The 25,525-nt window shown below is 40.3% G+C and overlaps 1 protein-coding gene across 2 annotated transcripts in view; it reads right to left on the reverse strand.

Annotated features, from left to right (window-relative positions):
- Positions 1-2,097: 2,097 nt before the first annotated feature.
- The window catches only part of pelp1 (proline, glutamate and leucine rich protein 1), a 39,927-nt gene continuing 16,499 nt past the window's right edge, over positions 2,098-25,525 (reverse strand). Inside the window, exons 7-19 of one of the 2 annotated variants that reach the window (XM_026330090.1) lie at positions 20,852-21,008; positions 20,428-20,560; positions 14,751-14,838; positions 14,519-14,607; positions 12,371-12,484; positions 11,830-11,980; positions 11,482-11,635; positions 11,339-11,394; positions 10,862-10,995; positions 10,655-10,757; positions 7,539-9,143; positions 4,251-4,559; positions 2,098-3,664 (exon numbers count right to left, since the gene is read on the reverse strand). In XM_026330090.1, coding sequence (XP_026185875.1) covers positions 3,572-3,664; positions 4,251-4,559; positions 7,539-9,143; positions 10,655-10,757; positions 10,862-10,995; positions 11,339-11,394; positions 11,482-11,635; positions 11,830-11,980; positions 12,371-12,484; positions 14,519-14,607; positions 14,751-14,838; positions 20,428-20,560; positions 20,852-21,008 — 3,186 coding nt within the window. In that variant the 3' untranslated portion in view covers positions 2,098-3,571. Of the gene's footprint in view, positions 3,747-4,250; positions 4,560-7,538; positions 9,144-10,654; positions 10,758-10,861; positions 10,996-11,338; positions 11,395-11,481; positions 11,636-11,829; positions 11,981-12,370; positions 12,485-14,518; positions 14,608-14,750; positions 14,839-20,427; positions 20,561-20,851; positions 21,009-25,525 lie in introns of both variants that reach the window. The other variant, XM_026330082.1, reaches the window with a different exon arrangement.

Below are 25,525 nucleotides of genomic sequence, written 5' to 3' on the forward strand. Positions count from 1 at the left end.
GGTCATAAGCATTCAGACCCTGTGCTCAGTATTTAGTAGAAGCACCCTTTTGAGCTAGTACTGCCATGAGTCTTCTTGGGAATGATGCAACAAGTTTTTCACACCTGGATTTGGGGATCCTCTGCCATTCTTCCTTGCAGATCCTCTCCAGTTCTGTCAGGTTGGATGGTGAACGTTGGTGGACAGCCATTTTCAGGTCTCTCCAGAGATGCTCAATTGGGTCTAGGTCAGGGCTCTGGCTGGGCCAGTCAAGAACGGTCACAGAGTTGTTCCGAAGCCACTCCTTTGTTATTTTAGCTGTGTGCTTAGGGTCATTGTCCTGTTGAAAGGTGAACCTTCGGCCCAGTCTGAGGTCCTGAGCACTCTGGAAGAGGTTTTTTTCCAGGATATCTCTGTACTTGGCCGCATTCATCTTTCCTTCAATTGCAACCAGTCGTCCTGTCCCTGCAGCTGAAAAACACCCCCACAACATGATGCTCCCACCACCATGTTTCACTGTAGGGATTGTATTGGGCAGGTGATGAGCAGTGCCTGGTTTTCTCCACACATACCACTTAGAATTAACGCCAAAAAGTTCAATCTTGGTCTCATCAGACCAGAGAATCTTATTTCTCATAGTCTGGGAGTCCTTCATGTGTTTTTTGACAAACTCTATGCAGGCTTCCATGTGTCTTGCACTGAGGAGAGGCTTCCGTCAGACCACTCTGCCAGTCTTTGAGGATTATGGAGGCCACTGTGCTCTTAGGAACCTTGAGTGCTGCAGAAATTCTTTTGTAACCTTGGCCAGATCTGTGCCTTGCCACAATTCTGTCTCTGAGCTCCTTGGGCGGTTCCTTCGACCTCATGATTCTCATTTGCTCTGACATGCACTGTGAGCTGTAAGGTCTTATATAGACAGCTGTGTGCCTTTCCTAATCAAGTCCAATCAGTTTAATTAACCACAGCTGGACTCCAATGAAGGAGCAGAACCACCTCAAGGAGGATCAGAAGAAATGGACATCATGTGAGTTAAATATGAGTGTCATTGCAAAGGGTCTGAATACTTATGACCATGTGATATTTCAGCAAAAATTTCTACATTTCTGTTTTTTTCTGTCAAGATGGGGTGCTGAGTGTACATTAATGAGAAATAAAATGAACTTTTTTGATTTTGGCAAATGGCTGCAATGACACAAAGAGTGAAAAATTTAAAGGGGTCTGAATACTTTCCGTACCCACTGTACATGAGAGGAGGAGAGGGGAAGGGAAGGGAGGGGAGGGGAGGGTTAGGGTAGGGGAACTCAGTGCACCGATGGTCCTCGGGCAGTCTAGGCCTATAGCAGCATAACTAAGAGATGGTTCAGGGCTGCTCTCTTCAGGGGTCGCCACAGCGAATCTCACTTAACCCTATCCTCTGTATATGTGATTCGTACGTTTGATTTGGCCTGAAGTTTTACATCAGATGCCGTTCCTGACACAACCCTCTGCATTTACCCGGACTTGGGACAGGCACATGAAGACAATGGATTGTGCCCCCCTGTGGTTGCATTTGCTAACTGTAATTAAACTAAATGTCATAAAATATCTCTGCAGCCAAGGTCCTGAGTTTCTGTTTTTCGTACGTTCTGTGGTTTGGGGGACTACAAGATCTGCACAGCTGAAGTTCAAGACACCTTATCTTTTCTCTATGAACTGCATAGTTAATGTCTCATGGGCGGACAAACCCCTGATGAATTACTAGAAAATGAAAGTTGTGACTGTCTCCATACAGGCTTGAACTAGGAATTCCAGATGTTTAGTTCTGAATATTACATTTTCCTTGCTAGATTTCAGCAATAAAAGTCTTTCTTGAATAGTTTTAGATCTAATTGGGAATATGTAAAGTTTGTGTTTTCAGAAAACATGAATTCAAATAGTTTTTTCATTGTTTTTCAAATATAAGAGTGCATTAAATTGAGACCATTGATTATTGATACTCTCTGAACACTAGCAATGGATAAGTGCGGGACGTATTCACTTATTCACATATAGTATTGTGCTAACTTTTAGGGATTTCAGCTGTTTGTGATTATTATCCATCACACACTACTGTCAAGAATGTGAAACAATCATCCCATATTTATTATTCCGTCCGACAGTGACCCCAAGTATACAGCCAGAGTCATAAAGAACTAACTTCAGACACAAAAACAAGGAGTCCTGCAAAATATATCTGGACCAGACAAAGCCCCGACATCAACATCAATGGAGTCAGTCAATGATTATAGGAAGAGAAGAAAAACACTTGGATAGCCTAAATTCAATGCATGGAACAACCTAACAATCAACCTGTCTAACTTGAGAAAATGGGAGCAGGCAAGGCAACGGGTAGTACATACAGCAAATAGTTTTCAGCTTCTTCTCTCCTTACTGCACTTTGTATGATGGTACTTCAGTAATTAAAAACTTTTATGGCATTAGTTTTGAAAGCATACCCAGTTCACCAGAATCAATTTGAACAGTCATGTGATTATTGAGCTTGAAAAATCTATGAACATCACTATCTTTGAAATGAATTAACTGATTCAGCTACAACTGCCCATGTTATCTTCCAGTTGTGGCCACCTTTCAGCAAAACTGTCCCATTTCCAGACTATACACTCATTCCTAGCAGGTGTGTAACAAGTCCACAATGTAAAACTGACCAATAAAAAAGCCCAAGACAAAATTTTAAAAATAAAATACTTGATCTTTCAGAGTATTGTTGATGAACTCTAACAAAGGAACTGCTCCCATTTAAAGTAAACTGAAGATGGCTTTTGTGACAGCTCCAGAAAGCGGCAGAGAAACAGTATTACACTCTTTTTGCTGTGCTGTTTTTACATTTGTCAGTTGCATTCCGCATTACATTTTGGTTGAAGTCTGTTATTGCACAGATTACATCATTTCCTTTTTTCCACATATAATTACCAATACTCATTTTAAATGGGTTAGTGAAAGGTTTTTCAAAAAGCCCTTCTTACAAAAAAAAAAAACAAAAAAAAAAAATTTAACCAACAGGAAAGAACATGTATGTATAATTCATATTTGGTTTGATATTTCTACACTTTTAATAACAAAACATACAACATCAGTGACAAAACAAAGAGCATAAAAGGTACATATAAAGCCAAGAAAAAAAAACAAACAAAAAAAAAAAAACACCATTGTTAGGTTAACATACAGTGTTCAAGAACAAAGGTTATATTTTCCTGGGTGATAGAGCTTCACCTTTCTCCTGGGGCAGATGGACTTGGAGCTGTAGAAAATTTATAGTTTCTTTTACTAAAATTAGTTTGTGCCAATTAAACCACTGCAAAAAGTCAAAAAAGTCCCTTTGTTGTAATCTTACCCACAGTGTAGCTGGAAACCAGAAACAATAATAAATGAAACTGGAGACTACATTCTACCAGTATGATATGAATGCAAAAAATGACTGAAAATATTTAAACATTGATAAAGGAATTGTTGTATGAGGTAACAAAAACTTGGAAATGTCTTGATGTCTTAATGATACAGTATCCTAGCAGTGTCCAAGGTAACTCCAACCACATCTGTTCAGTTTGACAAATGCCTATAAGCAGTTTGATCCAGAGGCACCATCTTCATCATCAGGTGGGCAGACATAAAAATCAGCCAACATGGAGGCCATGGTTTCATCATCTCTCTGAGGGACAGACAGAGACATGTAAAACATGCTATCTGCAAGCCATCATTAGACAGGTGTCTGATGCTGATGAAGGGAAAATCTGTTGAATAATGGAAAGTGTTTCAACATGGTTCTTAAGACTATTTGTAGATTTTCTTATTTGATTCTGATAGCACGCCGATCAAGAAACATGCAGAACAAACGACCCGCAGCAGCAGTTTATTTTTCTTAATATAAAAATGTGGTTTACTACAAATATATTCATACAGTCAGGTCAAAGTTGAAGCATGGCTTTTAAAAACTTATTTTGTCCTGACATCTGTGAGAAAAGACAAAAATAGTTGCAATATTAAAAGGTTGCTTATACTCGCTATATATTTTATTTACCTTATTTCTTTAGGCACTATTTTTATTGTAGTGTTATCTAATCTAATATCTTAACTGATGTGTTTCTTTTTGAATATAGACTTTAAGGTTTGGAATTTTCAGAATTAAATCTCCTGCACCTTTAACAAGAATATCTTGCATGATCAATGGGATGTAGATGGGAAAACAAGTGAAGCAGAGTAAGCCAAGTTTTTTTTTTTTTTTTTTTTTTTTTTACCTTTTTCTTTTCAGTGCTTTCTCTTACATCTTCATCCCTGTGCACCTCCTCTCTTTTCCTCTTCATTCGCCTCCCCTCCTCTCCATCACTCTCTCCTCTTCCTCCTCCTTCTGTCTCCTTTGGTTCTTCTTTCATTTCGTCTCTTTTTTCAACATCCACATCCTCTCGCTCTTTAGTATTCAAACTTGACTTTTCAGGATCATCACCTGCTTCTGAGTCCCCTTGAGCAGCTACCAGCTGCTCCTCCTGATGACTGGGTGGCTGGAAGCTGCTCATACTGGCTCCGTTTGCAGGTTCAGCCCCTGACTTCTGTTGAGTTAAAGAGGGTCAGTTTTAGATGGGGGCTGTTTTCTTTTAACAATGTAACAATGCCAGCTTCAGTTATCAACTACTGATGGAACAAAAACACAAATGCTGAGAACCCTATTATATACGACATTCCTTCCTAAATCTAGGACCCAGTGCCAGAAAGGAAAATCCATATAAAATTAATTTCTTTTTATTCACCTCATTCTTTAGAATGGTTTATGGGAGAACTCTGGAAACCAGAAAATCTGTCTGGAGCAGTGTTAATTTTGACAGCAGATTTTAATTTAGTTAAAGTCACATTTTAGTCATCTGCTTTGTTTTAGTTTTAGTCGACTAAATAGCATAAGATTTTAGTATATAAAATATATTGGGTGTAATTTAAGTGTAATTTAGTTAAACTATTGTAATATACAAAATATTCTAAATTAAAATTAAATGAAAAACAAGTTTCATTAAATATATATGGAATATGGCCTTTCCATAAAAGACCAAAAATTTGATATTCAGCGTTTATAACTTGCATATGACATTCTTCATTCTTTAAAGCAAAAGAGCAACTCCAAAATATTTAAGAGAAAAACTGTATTTAGCAGTAATGCCATTGCATCAAACGTGAAACTGACCTATATCTTCTCTTTGTTTTCTCCAGGCTGTTGCCATTTCATTATAGTTTAAGTCAGAGAGAAACCCAGTGTAGGCTATGATGATGTCGTGTACTCGCGCATCCCGCGTCACTAGGTGGATCAGTTACTTTTCAAATGTGCGTGTGCGTCTAAGAAGATTAATTCTGATTGGATCTTTGCTAAAAACGTCCCTGACTCACATTTATATCTCGTTTTTATTAGTAAACAAAAATGTCAATGTATTTTTATTTAGTTTTCATTGTCATCACTTAATTTTTATTTAATTAACGTCTCATTTTCGTCAGTGAAAATTTGTCGTTGACGAAAATTATAACGAAAATACTTCGTCAACGAAATTAACAGTGGTCTGGAGCCAGGTATGAAAAACACAATAATATTGCATGTGAAGTTTTGTAGATGTTTACATTAAGATTACCAACAAAACTATACAGTGGGTACGGAAAGTATTCAGACCCCTTTAAATTTTTCATTCTTGGTGTCATTGCAGCCATTTGCCAAAATCAAAAAAGTTCATTTTATTTCTCATTAATGTACACTCAGCACCCCATCTTGACAGAAAAAAACAGAAATGTAGAAATTTTTGCAAATTTATTAAAAAAGAAAAACTGAAATATCACATGGTCATAAGTATTCAGACCCTGTGCTCAGTATTGAGTAGAAGCACCCTTTTGAGCTAGTACAGCCATGAGTCTTCTTGGGAATGATGCAACAAGTTTTTCACACCTGGATTTGGGGATCCTCTGCCATTCTTCCTTGCAGATCCTCTCCAGTTCTGTCAGGTTGGATGGTGAACGTTGGTGGACAGCCATTTTCAGGTCTCTCCAGAGGTGCTCAATTGGGTGTAGGTCAGGGCTCTGGCTGGGCCAGTCAAGAATGGTCACAGAGTTGTTCCGAAGCCCCTCCTTTGTTATTTTAGCTATGTGCTTAGGGTCATTGTCCTGTTGAAAGGTGAACCTTCGGCCCAGTCTGAGGTCCTGAGCACTCTGGAAGAGGTTTTCTTCCAGGATATCTCTGTACTTGGCCGCATTCATCTTTCCTTCAATTGCAACCAGTCGTCCTGTCCCTGCAGCTGAAAAACACCCCCACAACATGATGCTCCCACCACCATGTTTCACTGTAGGGATTGTATTGGGCAGGTGATGAGCAGTGCCTGGTTTTCTCCACACATACTGCTTAGAATTAACGCCAAAAAGTTCAATCTTGGTCTCATCAGACCAGAGAATCTTATTTCTCATAGTCTGGGAGTCGTCCATGTGTTTTTTGGCAAACTCTATGCGGGCTTTCATGTGTCTTGCACTGAGGAGAGGCTTCCGTCGGGCCACTCTGCCATAAAGCCCCGACTGGTGGAGGGCTGCAGTGATTGTTGACTTTGTGGAACTTTCTCCCATCTCCCTACTGCATCTCTGGAGCTCAGCCACAGTGATCTTTGGGTTCTTCTTTACCTCTCTCACCAAGGCTCTTCTCCCACGATTGCTCAGTTTGGCTGGACGGCCAGGTCTAGGAAGAATTCTGGTCGTCCCAAACTTTTTCCATTTCAGGATTATGGAGGCCACTGTGCTCTTAGGAACCTTGAGTGCTGCAGAAATTCTTTTGTAACCTTGGCCAGATCTGTGCCTTGCCACAATTCTGTCTCTGAGCTCCTTGGGCAGTTCCTTCGACCTCATGATTCTCATTTGCTCTAACATGCACTGTGAGCTGTGAGGTCTTATATAGACAGGTGTGTTCCTTTCCTAATCAAGTCCAATCAGTTTAATTAAACACAGCTGGACTCCAATGAAGGAGCAGAACCATCTCAAGGAGGATCAGAAGAAATGGACAGCATGTGAGTTAAATACGAGTGTCACTGCAAAGGGTCTGAATACTTATGACCATGTGATATTTCAGTTTTTCTTTTTTAATAAATTTGCAAAAATTTCTACATTTCAGTTTTTTTCTGTCAAGATGGGGTGCTGAGTGTACATTAATGAGAAATAAAATTAACTTTTTTGATTTTGGCAAATGGCTGCAATGACACAAAGAGTGAAAAACTTAAAGGGGTCTGAATACTTTCCGTACCCACTGTATGTAAACCTCAGTGCCTATCACTGAGGATTAAAAAAATGTGTCAAATCTATAAAATCTTTAAAAATGTTTTTTGTCTTGACTAAAATGAAATTGCTCACATTTTTACAAAACTAAATTGTAAAAATGAGCTAAAAACACGAGATCTAAAAATAGGTAGCTTTTCTTCAATTCTTTCATCCTTTTACTGTTTTTGTATCTTAGAGTACCCTTAAAATTCTAAAGTCATACATGTGCTTTAAAGATGACACATTAAAAAAAATTGAACAATTACCTGCTGATTACGATTGGTTGTGCATTCCTCTGAGGAGCCTGTCGGCTCAATCTCACTGGCTCTTTGCTCCCATGGGCCCACCTCTTCCTGCTCTACTTCTCCTCCAATTGTCCCCCCTTCCACCTCAGTCTCCTGCCTCTCCTCGAGTGCTCCACCAGTGACACACAGGATTGTCGGCATGGTGGGGTCATCCATTCTTTCATTTTCATCTTCCTCTCCCTCCCGTGCTGCCTCCAGAACTCCAATGCTCTCCACCTCCTGCACCTTCATCCTGTCCTCTTCAACTAGTGCTCTGTTACTCTGGATCTCCTCTATCCCTCCTTCTCTATCTCCCTCCATGCTGAATCCAGCCATCCCTCCTTCATCCACTGTTCGAAGCACTTTACCCTCCTCCATCCCCAGCTCTCCTACTTTGTCCTCTGCTCCCTCAAGTGGAGGTATGTCACCCTCCTCCTCCTCCTCTTCCTCATCTAGATCTTCTCCCTCTTCTTCATCATATTCTTCATAGTCATCCTCTCCATAAAATTCTTCATCAACAAAGTCTTCCTCTTCTTCATCCTCCTCATCCATCCCTTCCTCCTCTTCTTCCAGCTCTTCATCATCCTCCATGTCCTCCTCTTCCTCCTCATCATCTGTGCTGTTGATGTTGATGACAGCTGAATCTTCTTTGCTGGTTGGTGGTGGCTGGTGCTGGTGGAGATGTCGTCCATGTTGACCCAGCTGATTTTGCAGCTTGTGCATCTGGACAGGGAGACCCATTGAGTTGGGCTGGTTGGGAGTGGAAGGCTGCATCAGCATCTGCTGGAGTTGGGGTCTAGCAGGTAATGAATCCCCCAGAGGTGGTGCAAGTGAGCTGGAGCTCAAAGCTGGAACCAGGGAGACTACTGAGGTGCTGGAAGAAGGGAAGGAATTGATAGGGGTGGTGGAAGTGGTGAGGAGGGGGGGGGAGCTCGCAAGGTTGTTGGGAAGGGTGATCCCATCTATTGTGGTTGTTCCAGCTGTGGTGGGTACTGTGGTGACGGGTACTGTGGTGGTAGGTAATGTTACTGTAGTGACACCTTCTGCAACAGAGGTCATAATCTGGGAGTTTGCTGCCTCTGCTGTGTCATCCTGCTGGTTCTCAATGTTGAGCATACCTGGAGGAACAATGACCACACTGTCATCTGAGTCACTGGCCAGAGAGATCTCCACGTCTTCTGCTTCCTCTTTGTCATAGCGGATGAACACGGGTCTCTGCCCTTCTGGAGGGCCAAGCCCAGCTGGGTCTGGCTGGTGATGTGTGTGTGGGGACAAGATCATGTCACCTGCAGTAGAAGCCTGTCCTGGCAGAGCTGAAACCAGGGAGAGGTGGTTCTCTAAAGAATCCAAAAGGGAAGCAGGACCCAGGCCTAGGGAGTGGCGAGCGGAGAATGGATGACCAGGGGTGGGACCCCCTAGGATGGTTGGCAAAGTGAGTCCAGGTGTAGGCCCCTGGGTAGAAGGGAGGACTGGAGCAGTAGGGGTGGGTTTCAGGGCCAGGGATGGTAAGGGTAGAGCAATAGAGGGAGTGCGTGGGTGGAGGAGGGAATTACAGATGCTCAAAGCCTCAGTACAGAATGTAGACACCTGAGAAAGAAATAAGGAGGAGATAAACATAAGAGAGCCATTAAATACAACTGTTAAATGACACAAAAACATAGTACATCACTTTGGGTGTGTTACAGCAACAGACAGCTACAAAAAGAAGATGTTTTCAAGGCATCATATCTTGTAAATATTAGATTGTAGTCAACTTAGTTTTCAGTGACTGCTAACATAACTTAACAAGTACTGCAAGCTGTACCAATTTAGGCCATGTTCAAATATAAACTTTTCAAAAAGACAATTGTCACAGTATAACACCAAGCCAGTTAAACTTTAGGGACATCAATCTGTCCATTTAGGAAGCACAAGCGATTGTGAATCAGTTTCACCAGATTTGGTGCAAATGAAAGTGACAATACCTACAAAAGAAAGGCAAAAACAAGACAAAAAAGATTTGCAATGGTTTTGCATGTGGTTGTCAGACAAATGTTCTCTCATCCTTCCGGACTGATCTTTTCAAGTTAGGTGTTTTGCAAGTGTCCTTGTCACTATCGATAGCACAAGGCAGTACTTGCAGCACAATCAGATTGCCTAGGTAGTCCAGTTATTCCAAGATGGCAGGTCCACACATGAAGTTGCAAGAAGGTTTGCTGTGTCTCCCAGCACATCCTCAAGAGCATGGAGGACATACCAGGAGTCAGGCTGTTACACCAGGAGAGCTGGACAGAGCTGTAGAAGGGCAATAAGTCAGTAGCAGGATGGTATCAGCTCCTTTGTGCAAGGAGTGTGCACAGATCCAGGCCACTTTGCTTCCACTTTTGTTATCACATATGATGCATCACATATGACCTTAAGCATGCAGAACAAAAAAATCTGCATTAGCTGTGATGGAATTATCTTTCATAATGAATGCTAAAGGCCACTATTTACTTGTACATTAATGTACATGCTGTGGAAGGACTTCCTATTGACATGATCACCTCATCATTTATAGAGGGAGCCACAACAGGAATATGAGTCCCATCTATGCAGCCGATCACAAATTGATTTGTGCATAAGGTGTCAAAGCCACAGGCTGAATGTGCCAATTGTTGCTTGTAGTGATACCTGCAATTTTGCTCATAAAGGATTTGTTGTTTGGTTCACGGAATAAGTTACCACGGTAACTGACTCAGAGTCAATCTGAACTTTGTGAAACCGAAAACCCCAAGTATCCCTCATCTCAGGTGGTTTGTTGACCTTTATGTTCTGGAAGGAACGTGTAGGTAACCCCTGTAAGTAATTTCAGCAAGACTACTGTAATTGCTTGGTAGGAGTCCAACGCAAGAAAAATTTTATCCTGCCTTAACTTATATGGGAACTCATACATTTGTCAGTTTCAAATTCAGTTGCAAATGTTGAAATGAAAAATGAAAATTCTGTTGTGATCATTTTATGGAGGTGTCTCATTGTATTACTTTGTTTTGGTGTTTATAACCCCTCAATCTCAGGGATCTATTACTCCGAGTCATGGTACTTATACAACTGAGCACTCTCTTTCTGAGAGCAGTCACCTTGAGGTGGCAGTCAGTGCGTCCATTGCTGAGGATGGACACAGCACAGGTCAGAGGTGGGGGCCAGCACGGTGGTGGGACCAGGACCAGAGCAAGCAATAACCTAATAACCACACAAACAAAATATTTTTTGATTCAAAGTAATAACCAAATACAAAAAATGCAGGTGTAAATCTATTTTTAATGGTATATGAATAAAAGTAGTACCTGTATAGCTCTCGTCGGGTGAGGGCACTGCTGTATTGCCCGCTGATGACCCCTGCAGACTCACATGCAGCACTGCTGCTAGACAGTTGCTGCTGCAGACGCACACACAGTGGCAGCACCACGTCATGGAGACGCTGCAAGATCATCAAAACAGAGCAGAAAATACAAACTGCTATTAAAAAGAGGTGAGCTGTCCACAGTGCAGTGGAGCAACTGGCGATGTGATGGCAGAACCATCCATGTCATCATCTTGGCAATATATATATATATATGTGTACATAAAACTACAGAAAATAAATACAATCATCATCAGTAGTTCTCAGTACTGTCACATCTAGGCAGGCTGTGTAACGTGACATCACCTGCTGCAGTGGTTTCTAGTAGTTAAGCTTAGTTGCAGTGATTATCTTCATATAAGAAATCTAATGTTTTTCCAAGTTTTTAGCTGAAATACCACAATGTAACAATGACATTTACCTTATGTATATCATCCTTCAGCAGCACACCACTTGTCAATATGATCTGTCTCAGTGCTGTAAAGATTAAAAATATGTGTGGTTACACCAGTTTTAGAGAAGACAATATACATTAGATTTATTCAAACTGAGGCAGTATCTCACCCCTGAGGGCTGAAAGGCAAGTATCATGATTGGCTAAAGGGTCTCCTTTCCTCTGGAGTGAGTGCACAACGGTATCTGTTATGACCAAAGGCTTTGTCCTCCGTGGGCCTGGTTTTCCTCCAGGAACCACATCAGCTAACAGACCTGCCCGGAGCTGAAAAAAAAGGACCACATTGAGACAAAAGCAGAGCTACAGCTGCACTGACATATGACAAATAACACCCGCTGCTACTAACTAGTCCTTCTCATAAGGTTCAAAAACAAAATCTATAAAAGTAGGAAATTTTCATTTTAAAAAATATTGATGGTGTCTACAGTATGTACATTTAAACTTATTCAATGAATCACCTTGATAGACTCTGTCCCTGGTGTGATGTCACTGAGCAGGTGACTAAAGAGAAGCTCTGAATGGCTTGGGCTTCCTTGAAGAATGGTAGCAGAGGTTCCAGCAACCTGAGCCCAGAGCTCTAGGGTTCTGTACACCGAAACACGCACTGAACTGTGGAATGAAGACAACACAAGAAGCAAATGCTTCAAGCTTCATAATCAGAAATCACCAGATCACTTTTAACAATTGAGGTCAAGTTGTTGTTAATATTATCTTTAGTAGTAACAGCACACATCCTGCTTCCCAGCTTTGTGATACATGCTAGGTTATGTGTCAAGCCAGATTTATCAATGTGTACCGTTCATACACATTCTACACATTTTTTTTTAATAAACTTTTTTTTTTTTTTTTAATTAACTAATAGATCCGCTAATAATAAGAAGAAACAATGGGAGAAATGTTACTGCTATTCACAGATGATGAAAGTAATGTAAATACCAGTTGAGGGTTGGTTTGTAGTAGTAAAAGTAAAGGATGAGGTATGTAAACCCTTAGAGTTACCTGTAGGCTCTCTGCTGTCCCAGATTGGCTTCAGGTAGAGGAGTCCAGGCAGACAAGGTTTGAGAAAATAGCCTCTGCAGTATTGCAGCGTACTGAACCATGCCACTTTGTACACTGTAATACACACCAAGTGTCAACAAAAGATGTCATAACACAACTCTTGATTTTCTAGACATGCTGGTATTTTCAGTAGTGTTGCATGGTATACCGATATTAGAAAGGTATTGAAATACAGTGTCGTTAAAAATGATACTATACCTCGTTTTATAAGGCCATATATCCTAAGTTACTTGACTGTGCAGGCACTGGGTACTGTGTGTGGTGCTCTACTTCCACTCAACTGAACCTCTGACCACTGACCATCTACGGCTTTCAAAGAAAAGCTAAGAAATATGGAACTAACTCTCACAGATACAGTTATGAAAAAATTAGGATATGGTCACATATCATTGTCCTATCTGTTTTTTTAATATCTCTGAAAAAGAAAGTGAATTGTAGACCACTACTGAGCCCGGTTTTGCTGGAAGTTTTTTTCTTCCGTTAAAGGGAGTTTTTCCTCTCCACTGTCGCCAAGTGCTTGCTCATAAGGGAATTGTTGGGTTTTTAGTTTTAGTTTTTGTAAAGTGGCTTGAGATGATTTGTATTGTGATTTGGCGCTATACAAATAAAATTGAATTGAATTGAATTGAATTAGACTTTGTCTACATTCTCTCGGTCAAACTTTAGTCTGTGTTTTTTTTTTTTTTTTTTTTTTTAAGAGAGCAAAGGTTTTCTCCTTACACGCCTTCCATGAAAGTTAAAAATGTGTATTCTCTTTCTGATTGTAGAGGCAGGCAGTTTCACATCAATAATAGCAAGAGCCAGCTGTAGGTCCCGTGATGACATTTTAGGGTTTTTGGTGACTACTTTTAGCATTTTGTGGTCTGCTCCCAGGGTGAACTTGGACGGCCAGACCTGGGCATGTTGGCAGTTGTTTTGAATGTCCTCCACGTGTAGATTCTTTTCTGGAGAGTGGAATGACTGATTTCAATTTTTTTTTTGAGATCTTTTTAAATCCCTTACCAGAGTCATAAGATGCTACAGTCTTCTTTCTAAAAGGTCTCACTTCGACAGTCAGGCGCCCACCAAACTAAATGTCTGAGGTTCAAATAGGGCAAGCCTCCTTCAAAATGCCGAGTAAGGATGTTCTGATCATGTGCACCTGATGTGGTACACCTGTGTATGATTTTAGCTATTTTAAGTGGGAATAAATGTGGGGATGTCCTAATTTATTCCTCAACAAAATTAGCATTTTTTAAAAATTACATTTTACAGAAAGTTGTAAAAATTATTTTCTTCAGTTTTAATTGTTTAGTTATATATCTTTAATCTTTCAGTATTGATACTAAATATCCACATGTCCAAATATGTTAAAAAACACACCGACTTTCAAAGGGTGTCCTAATTTTTTCATGACTGTAGCTGACAGTCAGGACAAGCACATGAACACTGCATCGCCTGTCAGTACAAGAAGTTTCAAACCTAAATAAAGCAGAGGATCAACACATCCAACTTGGCAAAGCACCTTACCAACAGATGTGCCAACTTGTATAATTTAAAGAGTGACAAGTTAGCAATTGGCGATTGTGACAGATAACATAACTACATCATGACATGACAAGTCAAAGCAGTGTAATTTATTTTGTGACAAGTGAATTTGTTTTTTTTATCTGGGTTTGATCAGGATATTATGTAATTAAACTGTATCTTTTTAGCTGTTAGCTTACCAATGTGGCTAACAAAATTCACTCCTGATGGTTTATGACCTCTTTTCACATTCTCCTCAGCGCTGACATTGTCAAAATATTTTTACATTGTTTTGTGTTAATAAGTTGCATGATTCAATACATTCCCTGATTTTTTTTTTTTTCCTTAGTATTGTTTCAGTATTGGTGTCGAGATATTTAGGCAGGTATAGGTATCAAAGTCATAATTTTGGTATTGTGACAATCTTCAGAATGATTTGTTTATTATGATATACATATATGTACGTTGACATACATGTATATCAAATCTTATTATCCTACTATTAAAAACCTGTTATGCTTGATCTCTTAAGACTTTAAGAATCTGCAGACACCTTTTGTGTGTGTGTTTGTCAGTACTCACATTTTGATAAGAGCTGATAGGACCTCTAGTGTGTTAGTGTGTATGATGGGCAGGACCAGTATCCTCAGACTTCCATCTCCTGTTAAATTCTGAAAGAGTGAGAGTGAATTATATGAATGAATTAGGATCAATACAATTTGTTTGGCATGCATTTATAAAAATTTATGCAACAGCACAAAACTACTGTTTGTTAATTATTACTGTGTACATGCTAATGCATGCATGTGCTCACTATGTTCTTGGAGGTGACAGCAAGGGTTCGGCACACCAGGTTGAGAATTGGTCTAACAGGCAGACGGACAGCTGAGGCTGGATCCAACCTGGTTGACCAGAGACAATAGCGGAAAAACAAACAAAAACAATCAAAAAAAAAAAAAAACACCTGTAACTGTGGGACTGTTTTCTCCAGAGAACACTGTTGTCTACTATCATAATATCTACGTCTATGTTTACAATTCTGAAACTCCCAAGCATAATATCCACTTTTGGAACAAATTTGACAATGAGCACTGAAATGGAAAAAACAGTACCTTGGGGAGAAACAATATACAGCTATATATATATATATATATATATATATATATATATATATATAAACTCAAACTCCCAGGCCTCTGGTAGAGGACCCGAGATTGAGGAAGACACACTGTCTTCAAAAAGGCTGTCAAGTTACCTAGAGAGTAATACCAACACCTTAGCCCAGGTTTTTCTGGATGCTTGGAGCACATAAGCATGATCTGGCACCAAATTCATTCAAAAAACAAAAAAAGAGACTTGCACTAGCACTGCTTGCATTATTCATATCTAGTAAATGCGTTTTGGCTCTGTACCGCACAGCTTGCTATATGAAGCACTAGATTACTTTAAGGCACCAGGGATAGCAAAAGCCTAGTGAGTACTTTCAGGACATCCAGATGCGTTTTTCACCAAAAGATTTCACTACAGCATCACAACAATTAGAGACAGGTATTATGACAGGATGCACAATCTCTCCATTGGTTTTTACCATGGCAATCACTTTGTACAAGTTATTATTATTATTATTATTATACAAGTTATTATTTTTTACAAGTTATAGGGCATCTAAGTGGGACGTGGCAGGGGGAGATGCTTCAGTCAGGACAGCAGTTACCATTAATGTGTGCACATGGATGACATGACAACCATCACAGCCTGGAATTCAGTCAGGAACAATTAGACAAACTCACCAAAGAAAATAAATCACTGAGAACATTCTAGACTTGCAAACGTGTTTAATTGCGATGACATGTTTAGCCGCATGTTGTCGTTCCGTTGCTGGCTGTCTAGGTGGTGTCCAGCAAACGATGTGGGCTTCATAGACAATTGGGCCACTTTCTGGGGAAAACGTGGTCTAGTAGCGAGAGACGGCATCCATCACACTTTGAATTGTGCAGCTCTCATCTCTAGAAATTTGGCCAAGTTTATTAGCCAACCTAAAGTTTGACAATCCAGAGTGGGGACCGGTGTTATGCTGAGATTTGCATGCCCCATTTATGCATAATATGGCAAGGGTGATTTCTAACTTGCCGAGATATGCATCCCCTACGATATAGGGTATAATGCATACATGTGTTTATGTTATGTTTGTATAATGGTATGAACACAAACGTGATATTTCAATTGACACCAGTATGTTTTTACGTAATGTGAACCTCACAATGATAAAATCATCTGTACAACAGTGTCAGTGGCATAAATAATAGGGGATGCATATCTCGGCAAGTTAGAAATCACCCTTGACATATTATGCATCCCCCTCCCAAAGCGATTGTAAGACACATTATTGCCAAATGGGGCATGCAAATCTCGGCAGACATGCAGAACTCGGCATAACACCTGGACGCAGAGACTCAGTCTAAAACGCCTTTCTGCAATTTCCTTAGAGCCGTCACCCCCCTCAAACCACACAGAGATTGTGTCTGCTCCTCGAACACATAAATCAAATGAACCAGAAGTTAACACGAGGAGTTATTCATAAAAATCTAATAAAAATTAAGACCACTCCTCTAATGGAGCAGAAAAACAGAATAGTCAGATGTGGATTATGAAATATTAGGTCTCTTTCATCTAAATCTCTGTTAGGAAATGATTTGATAATTGACCACCAAATTGACTTACTCTGTCTCACTGAAACCTGTGGCGTTCCACAAATTTAGAGGAATTTTTTCTAGCCTGGAAAAAGTTTATTAACATATAAAAAAAGCTCTCCGTAAAGCCAGAACTGCATACTATTCATCACTAATAGAGGAAAATAAGAACAATCCCAGGTTTCTTTTCAGCACTGTAGCCAGGCTGACAAAAAGTCACAGCTCTGTTGAGTCCAGTGTTCCCTTAGCTCTCAGCAGTGATGAGTTTATGAGTTTCTTTACAAATAAAATCACAACTATTAGAGATAAAATTCAGCAGATGCTTCCTATACCTGCAATAAATGAATCTTCTACTACAGTAGCTCTTGAATTATCTGCAAGACCTCAGTTATGTTTAGATTTCTTCTCTCCCATAGATCTCTCTGAATTTACATCAGTAGTTGCTTCATCTAAATCATCAACGTGTATCTTAGACCCCATCCCGACTAGATTGCTCAAAGACACCCTGCCATTAATAAACTCATCTTTATTAGACTTAGTAAATGTATCTCTAGTATCAGGCTACGTACCACAGGCCTTAAAGACAGCAGTAATCAAACCCTTACTCAAAAAGCCTAGTCTTGATCCAAGTGTCTTGGCTAATTATAGACCAATATCAAACCTACCATTTATTTCTAAAATCCTAGAAAAAGCTGTTGCTAAGCAGCTATCAGACCACTTACACAGGAATGAACTATTTGAAGATTTTCAATCAGGATTTAGAGCACATCATAGTACAGAAACAGCACTGTTAAAAGTCACGAACGATCTTCTCTTAGCCTCAGATAATGGACTTGTTTCTATACTTGACCTCCTAGACCCTAGGTCACTAACAGGCGGACCGCGGTCCGGGTGCGGACCCAAAAGCCGCCCCATACGGACCCGGACCTACAGCCAAAAGAGAAGGTTATGATTAAAAACCTAACGGGGCGCTTTTATTTCCACCAGCTTTTGTAGACTTTACGGTAGTGGAAACGCACAGACCAATTACATGTGAGTTGAACCATCCCATGTGATACCACTCAGCCAATCAAGTCTGTGCATTCCAGGCAGTAAACATTATGACTCTACAGTGTAAACAGAGCTAGAGGCAAGTTACACATGAAAAAGAAAAAGAAAAAAGGCGATAAATGTAGGAAACAAAGGGAGAGAAACAGGCGAGTGAGACGGAGAAAGAAAAATAAGGAACAAATGGCGCCCTCCAAAAAAAGAAAAGTGGACAGCGAAAATAGAGCATTTAATCCGGAATGGACAGACTCATTTCTGTTCATACTTCCCACTGGGAACACTAAACCAGCGTTGTCTCATATGTTCAGAAACCGTGGCACTTATTAAAAGTGCCAATGTGAAACGCCATTATGAGAAACAACATAAAGATTATGAATTCATTTGATTTGACAGTCAGGTACTGATTACATGCAGATGTTGATAAAACTACTAGGCTACTTAAATATATATCACACTAACTAGTTAGACATTATGATCTTCCGGACCTTTGCTTCAAGAAATTTTCTCTAACTGGACCTCTTTAAATTTTAGTTGAATACCCGTCCTAGACCTTAGTGCTGCATTCAACACTATGGACTACAACATCTTATTACAGAGACTGGAGCATGTGACATCTATCAGAGGGACAGCGTTAAAATGGTTCCAATCCTATTTATCGGACAGATTCCAGTTTGTTCATGTCCATGATGAACCTTCCACACAAACAAAAGTTAGTTATGGAGTTCCACAAGGCTCTGTGCTAGGACCGATTCTGTTCACCCTGTACATGCTTCCTTTAGGCTATGTCATTAGGAAGCACTCTATTAATTACCACTGCTATGCAGATGACACTCAGCTGTATCTATCTATGAAACCTTTTAACACAAACCAGTTAACCAGACTTCAAGCATGTCTAACTGACATAAAGGCCCGGATGACCAGTAACTTTCTACTTTTAAATTCAGAGAAAACAGAAGTTATTGTATTTGGACCTAAAAATAACTTTTCTAAAATTATAGCTACTTTAGATGGCATAGCCCTGGCCTCCAGCACTACTCTGAAAAACCTTGGGGTTAGTTTTGTCCAGGACATGTCTTTTAACTCACACATACATCACTCACCTGTGCAACACTGCCAAAATTAGGAACATCCTGTCTCAAAATGATGCAGAAAAACTAGTCCATGCATTTGTTACCTCAAGGCTAGATTACTGTAACTCATTACTATCTGGATGTCCCAGTATCTGGAGTATAAAAAGCCTCCAGTTAACCCAGAATACTGCAGCCAGAGTCCTGACAGAAACTAGCAAGAGAGATCATATTTCTCCTATATTAGCTTCTCTTCATTGACTCCCTGTAAAATACAGAATAGAATTTAAAATCCTTCTTCTCACATACAAATCCCTTCATGATCAAGCTCCTTCATAACTTAAAGACCTCATAGTACCATATTATCCCAATAGATCACTTCACTCTCAGAGTGCAGGTCTACTTGTGGTTCCCAGAGTTTCCAAAAGCAGAATGGGAGGCATGGCCTTTATCTATCAGGCTCCTCTCCTGTGGAACTAGCTCCCAGTCTGGGTTCAGGAGGCAGACACACTCTGTACTTTTAAGGCTAGACTTAAAACCTTCCTCTTTGACAAAGCGTATAGTTAGGGCTGGCTTCAGGTAACCCTGAACCATCCCTTAGTTATGCTGCTATAGGCCTAGACTGCCCGAGGATCATCGGTGCACTGAGCTCCCCTACCCCAACACTCCCTTCCCTCCCCTACCCTAACACTCCCTTCCCTCCCCTGTGGCCCTCACATGTATATTCCACCATTGCCTCTCTGCCTCTCTGTCTCTGTGTTTCTCCTCTCCACTTTCACCAAATACTTGCTCATAAGGGCTTTGTTGGGGTTTTTGTTTTTGTACAGTGACTTGAGATGATTTCTATTGTGATTTGGCACTATACAAATAAAATTGAATTTAATTTAGTTATGCTGCTATAGGCCAAGACTGCCTGAGGACTCTCCATCGGTGTACTGAGCTCCCCTCCCCTACCCTACCTTATCCCTCTCCACTCTTGCCAAGTGCTCGCTCATAAGGAATATGTTTTTTTGTTTTTTGTAAAGTGCCTTGAGATGATTGTATTTAGATTTGGTGCTATACAAATAAAACTGAATTGAACTAAACTAAATTGAATTGGTTTGCACATTGTGCAAAATTTCGTTGGCATGCCACAGCAGCACCAGCACAAGCACTTAGGGATAAAACACACTTTCAGTGCATGATGGAGTGCTGTCACAGGTCCTTTCCTACTGCTACTGTCAGATTGTACAACCAGCACTGCTCCCAGTTCACATAACAGAAGCATCCTCTCCCAGTTGACCAAAGAATGTAAAAACTAAATATTCAGTGCAATATGTTCTATCATTTTTCTAACATATTTTTCTCATTATAGATTTAATAATACTTCGATTGTATCTGTTTACTTTTATTGCAGTTATTTCCTTATCTTACCCTAACATTTTCCCACTGTGGGACAGATTAAGTTTATATTAAGTGGGAATTGTTTATAGAAGATATACTGGATGGATTTTTCCAATGTAGTTTTCAGCAAGCACAATAAGTGACATTCCAATGTAATGAAGTAATTCAAAATATCAGAATTTTATTTTATTCAAACTCAATTTCAGCACAATATATACATTTAAATATATTTTTGTAGTTTGCTTGAACTTAACCTTCAATAGCTAGATTTTCCTTTCAAGTTATAGGTGTGTGTGTGTTGTACCTTAGTGTGTGTTTCAGTGCCATGCAGACAGCTGTGTATCTGTGTTGGAGCAGCAGCAGCAGCAGGGGATCTGATTGGTCAAGATATGGAAAGGCCAGTTCCACCCCTGGACCGTCATATGGCACTGCTCCATCTGTCACAGCAAACAGCAATAAGCTCTTATCAAAATATATAATCACAGCAGAAAACATGTAAAACCAAACCAAAGGGTTAAAATGTTATAAGGACTTCAGACAGCATCTGCAAACAAACGGATAAAAAGAGTTCCTCTATGTGGTCTAGAACTGCTAAAAAAAAAATCTGGATTTCATCTCCTGACTTCCAGCTTCATTATACAAAATGTATGATAACGTGTTTGTAAATCTTGACTCATACTTGGGACCAAAGGTCTGGATATCTTAGGATATCTGAGAAAAAAGTTTACCTGTTTCTGAACCCTGGTAGATCTGAGCCAGCAGGCCATTGGCTGAGGCCAGTAAGCAATGAATCTGATTGGTCCAGCCCTCAGCTCTGCCAGCACTCACACCTCGGTCCAGCAGCCCTCCCAAACAGGGCAGACGACCATAACACTGACAAGCCATCTGATAGAAAGGAAGGACCAGCAGTCTCAGTAGTGAGGAAGTGGAACCCAAAGGAGGCACAGTGTGTAAGACAGACACACACACACATACAGCACTATAGCACATATAGCATATATATATATATACACACAGTATTGTTCAAAATAATAGCAGTACAATGTGACTAACCAGAATAATCCAGGTTTTTAGTATATTTTTTATTGCTACATGGCAAACAAGTTACCAGTAGGTGCAGTAGATTCTCAGAAAACAAACAAGACCGAGCATTCATGATATGCACGCTCTTAAGGCTGTGCAATTGGGCAATTAGTTGAAAGGGGTGTGTTCAAAAAAATAGCAGTGTCTGCCGTTGACTGTACAAACTCAAAACTATTTTGTACAAATGTTTTTGTTTCTAGGATTTAGCAATCCTGTGAATCACTAAACTAATATTTAGTTGTATGACCACAGTTTTTTATAACTGCTTCACATTTGTGTGGCATGGAGTCAACCAACTTGTGGCACCTTTCAGCTGTTATTCCACTCCATGATTCTTTAACAACATTCCACAATTCATTTACATTTCTTGGTTTTGCAGAAACAGCATTTTTGATGTCACCCCACAAGTTCTCGATTGGATTAAGGTCCAGGGATTGGGCTGGCCACTCCATAACATTAATTTTGTTGTTTGGAACCAAGACTTTGCTCGTTTACTAGTGTGTTTGGGGTCATTGTCTTGTTGAAACAACCATTTCAAGGGCATGTCCTCTTCAGCATAAGGCAACATGACCTCTTCAAGTATTTTGACATATGCAAACTGATCCATGATCCCTGGTACGTGATAAATAGGCCCAACAACATAGTAGGAGAAACATGCCCATATCATGATGCTTGCACCACCATGCTTCACTGTCTTCACTGTGTACTGTGGCTTGAATTCAGAGTTTGGGGGTCGTCTCACAAACTGTCTATGGCCCTTGGACCCAAAAAGAACAATTTTACTCTCATCAGTCCACAAAATGTTCCTCCATTTCTCTTTAGGCCAGTTGATGTGTTCCCTCTTCCTGCACATGCCTTTTTTTTTTTTTAACAGAGGGACTTTGCGGGGGATTCTTGAAAATAGATTAGCTTCACACAGACGTCTTCTAACTGTCACAGTACTTACAGGTAACTCCAGACTGTCTTTGATCATCCTGGAGCTGATCATTGGCTGAGCCTTTGCCATTCTGGTTATTCTTCGATCCAATTTGATGGTTGTCTTCCGTTTTCTTCCACGTCTCTCTCTGGTTTTGCCCTCCATTTTAAGGCATTGGAGATCATTTTAGCTGAACAGCCTATAATTTTTTGCACCTCTTTATAGGTTTTCCCCTCTCCAATCAACTTTTTAATCAAAGTACGCTGTTCTTGAACGACCCATTTTCCTCAGGCTTTCAAATGCATGTTCAACAAGTGCTGGCTTCATCCTTAAATAGGGGCCACCTGATTCACACCTGTTTTTCACAAAATTGATGACCTCACTGATTGAATGCCACACTGCTATTTTTTTGAACACACCCCTTTCAACTAATTGCCCAATTGCACAGCCTTAAAAGCATGCATATCATGAACGCTGGGTCTTGTTTGTTTTCTGAGAATCTACTGCACCTACTGGTATGTAGCAATAAAAAATATATTAAAAATATACTAAAAACCTGGATTATTCTGGTTAGTCACATTGTACTGCTATTATTTTTCTTCATAATCAAGCTCCTTCATACCTTAAAGACCTCATAGTACCATATTATCCCAATAGACCACTTCACTCTCAGAGTGCAGGCCTACTTGTGGTTCCCAGAGTTCTCAAAAGCAGAATGGGAGGCAGAGCCTTTAGCTATCAAGCTCCTCTCCTGTGGAACCAGCTCTCAGCCTGGGTTCAGGAGGCAGACACTCTCTGTACTTTTAAGGCTAGACTTAAAACCTTCCTCTTTGACAAAGCATATAGTTAGGGCTGGCTTCAGGCAACCCTGAACCATCCCTTAGTTAGTTATGCTGCTATAGGCCTAGACTGCCCGAGGACCATCGGTGCACTGAGCTCCCCTACCCTAACCCCCCCCCTTCTCTCCCACCTCATGTATATTCCACCATTGAATGTTACTAACCTTGTGCTCTCTCTCTCCCCTAGTTTGTGCTCTCTCCCTCCCTCTCTCTCTCTCTCTCTCTCTCTCTCTCTCTCTGTACCTTCTGCAGGTGTCCCTGGTCCTGGAGCTGTTTATCGCTGATGTGCAGTTACTGGCCCCACCAACTTGCAGTGTCTATTTGTTGTTTATTGTTGCTGTTCTTTTCTCTCTGCTCTATCCACTCACCCCAACTGGTCGAGGCAGATGGCCGCCCAAACTGAGCCCGGTTCTGCTGGAGGTTTTTTTCTTCCGTTAAAGGGAGTTTTTTCCTCTCCACTGTCGCCAAGTGCTTGCTCATAAGGGAATTGTTGGGTTTTTAGTTTTAGTTTTTGTAAAGTGCCTTGAGATGATTTGTATTGTGATTTGGCGCTATACAAATAAAATTGAATTGAAATTGAAATTGAATTTTGAACAATACTGTTTAATAAAAATTAAATATGACAATGTCTGTTCTGATCTGGATTGTCATCAGGTCATATGCTTACAATAATGTTGTGAATTTAAATTCTTCATCCTAATATTTTTCTAACAACCAATGGTCTATCTCCATCATGCATAGAGGGGTTACCAATTCATACATATATAAATATATACAAAAATAAAGATAACATTACAAAAGAAAATATGCTATTTCAAATCCAAAAGTCAACTTATGGACATACAAATTATGGGCATAACAGTGTATACACAACACTAATATAATTTCAGGTGCAGACAACTTTAAGATTAAAATATATTCAAGACATATTATAAAACCTATTATAGTAATTACATCTAAAAACCATCCTCAAACGTCATTATTAAATTTTAGAAAAGTGACTGATTTACAAAAAATGCTTAATATCATATTCTTGATTAAGACCTCTAGGGTGAAAATGTAAAAATGCTCCCTTTTTAAGAGCAGGATAGTAAAAATCGCAATCGCCCTGACTCTTCATCCTAGATTTAGGTACTGTAAGTAAAAGCTGCTCACCAGACCTGAGGACCGTGCTGGACTATATGTCTTTAAAAGGTCAGAGATGTATTGAGGTGCTAAATTATTTAGGGCTTTGTAGGCCATTAACAATACTTTAAATTTGACCCTGAACTGCACAGGGAGCCAGTGTAAGGACGCTAAGACAGGAGTTACAGTGGGTACGGAAAGTATTCAGACCCCTTTAAATTTTTCACTCTGTGTCATTGCAGCCATTTGCCAAAATCAAAAAAGTTCATTTTATTTCTCATTAATGTACACTCAGCACCCCATCTTGACAGAAAAAAACAGAAATGTAGAAATTTTTGCAAATTTATTAAAAAAGAAAAACTGAAATATCACATGGTCATAAGTATTCAGACCCTGTGCTCAGTATTGAGTAGAAGCACCCTTTTGAGCTAGTACAGCCATGAGTCTTCTTGGGAATGATGCAACAAGTTTTTCACACCTGGATTTGGGGATCCTCTGCCATTCTTCCTTGCAGATCCTCTCCAGTTCTGTCAGGTTGGATGGTGAACGTTGGTGGACAGCCATTTTCAGGTCTCTCCAGAGGTGCTCAATTGGGTGTAGGTCAGGGCTCTGGCTGGGCCAGTCAAGAATGGTCACAGAGTTGTTCCGAAGCCCCTCCTTTGTTATTTTAGCTATGTGCTTAGGGTCATTGTCCTGTTGAAAGGTGAACCTTCGGCCCAGTCTGAGGTCCTGAGCACTCTGGAAGAGGTTTTCTTCCAGGATATCTCTGTACTTGGCCGCATTCATCTTTCCTTCAATTGCAACCAGTCGTCCTGTCCCTGCAGCTGAAAAACACCCCCACAACATGATGCTCCCACCACCATGTTTCACTGTAGGGATTGTATTGGGCAGGTGATGAGCAGTGCCTGGTTTTCTCCACACATACTGCTTAGAATTAACGCCAAAAAGTTCAATCTTGGTCTCATCAGACCAGAGAATCTTATTTCTCATAGTCTGCAAGTCCTTCATGTGTTTTTTGGCAAACTCTATGTGGGCTTTCATGTGTCTTGCACTGAGGAGAGGCTTCCGTCAGGCCACTCTGCCATAAAGCCCCGACTGGTGGAGGGCTGCAGTGATAGTTGACTTTGTGGAACTTTCTCCCATCTCCCTACTGCATCTCTGGAGCTCAGCCACAGTGATCTTTGGGTTCTTCTTTACCTCTCTCACCAAGGCTCTTCTCCCACAATTGCTCAGTTTGGCTGGACGGCCAGGTCTAGGAAGAGTTCTGGTCGTCCCAAACTTTTTCCATTTGAGGATTTGAGGACACAGTGGCCTCCACTGTGCTCTTGAGAACCTTGAGTCCCGCAGAAATTCTTTTGTAACCTTGGCCAGATCTGTGCCTTGCCACAGTTCTGTCTCTGAGCTCCTTGGGCAGTTCCTTCGACCTCATGATTCTCATT

This window comes from Mastacembelus armatus, chromosome 18, assembly GCF_900324485.2.
Source record: "Mastacembelus armatus chromosome 18, fMasArm1.2, whole genome shotgun sequence".
Classification (NCBI taxonomy): domain Eukaryota; kingdom Metazoa; phylum Chordata; class Actinopteri; order Synbranchiformes; family Mastacembelidae; genus Mastacembelus; species Mastacembelus armatus.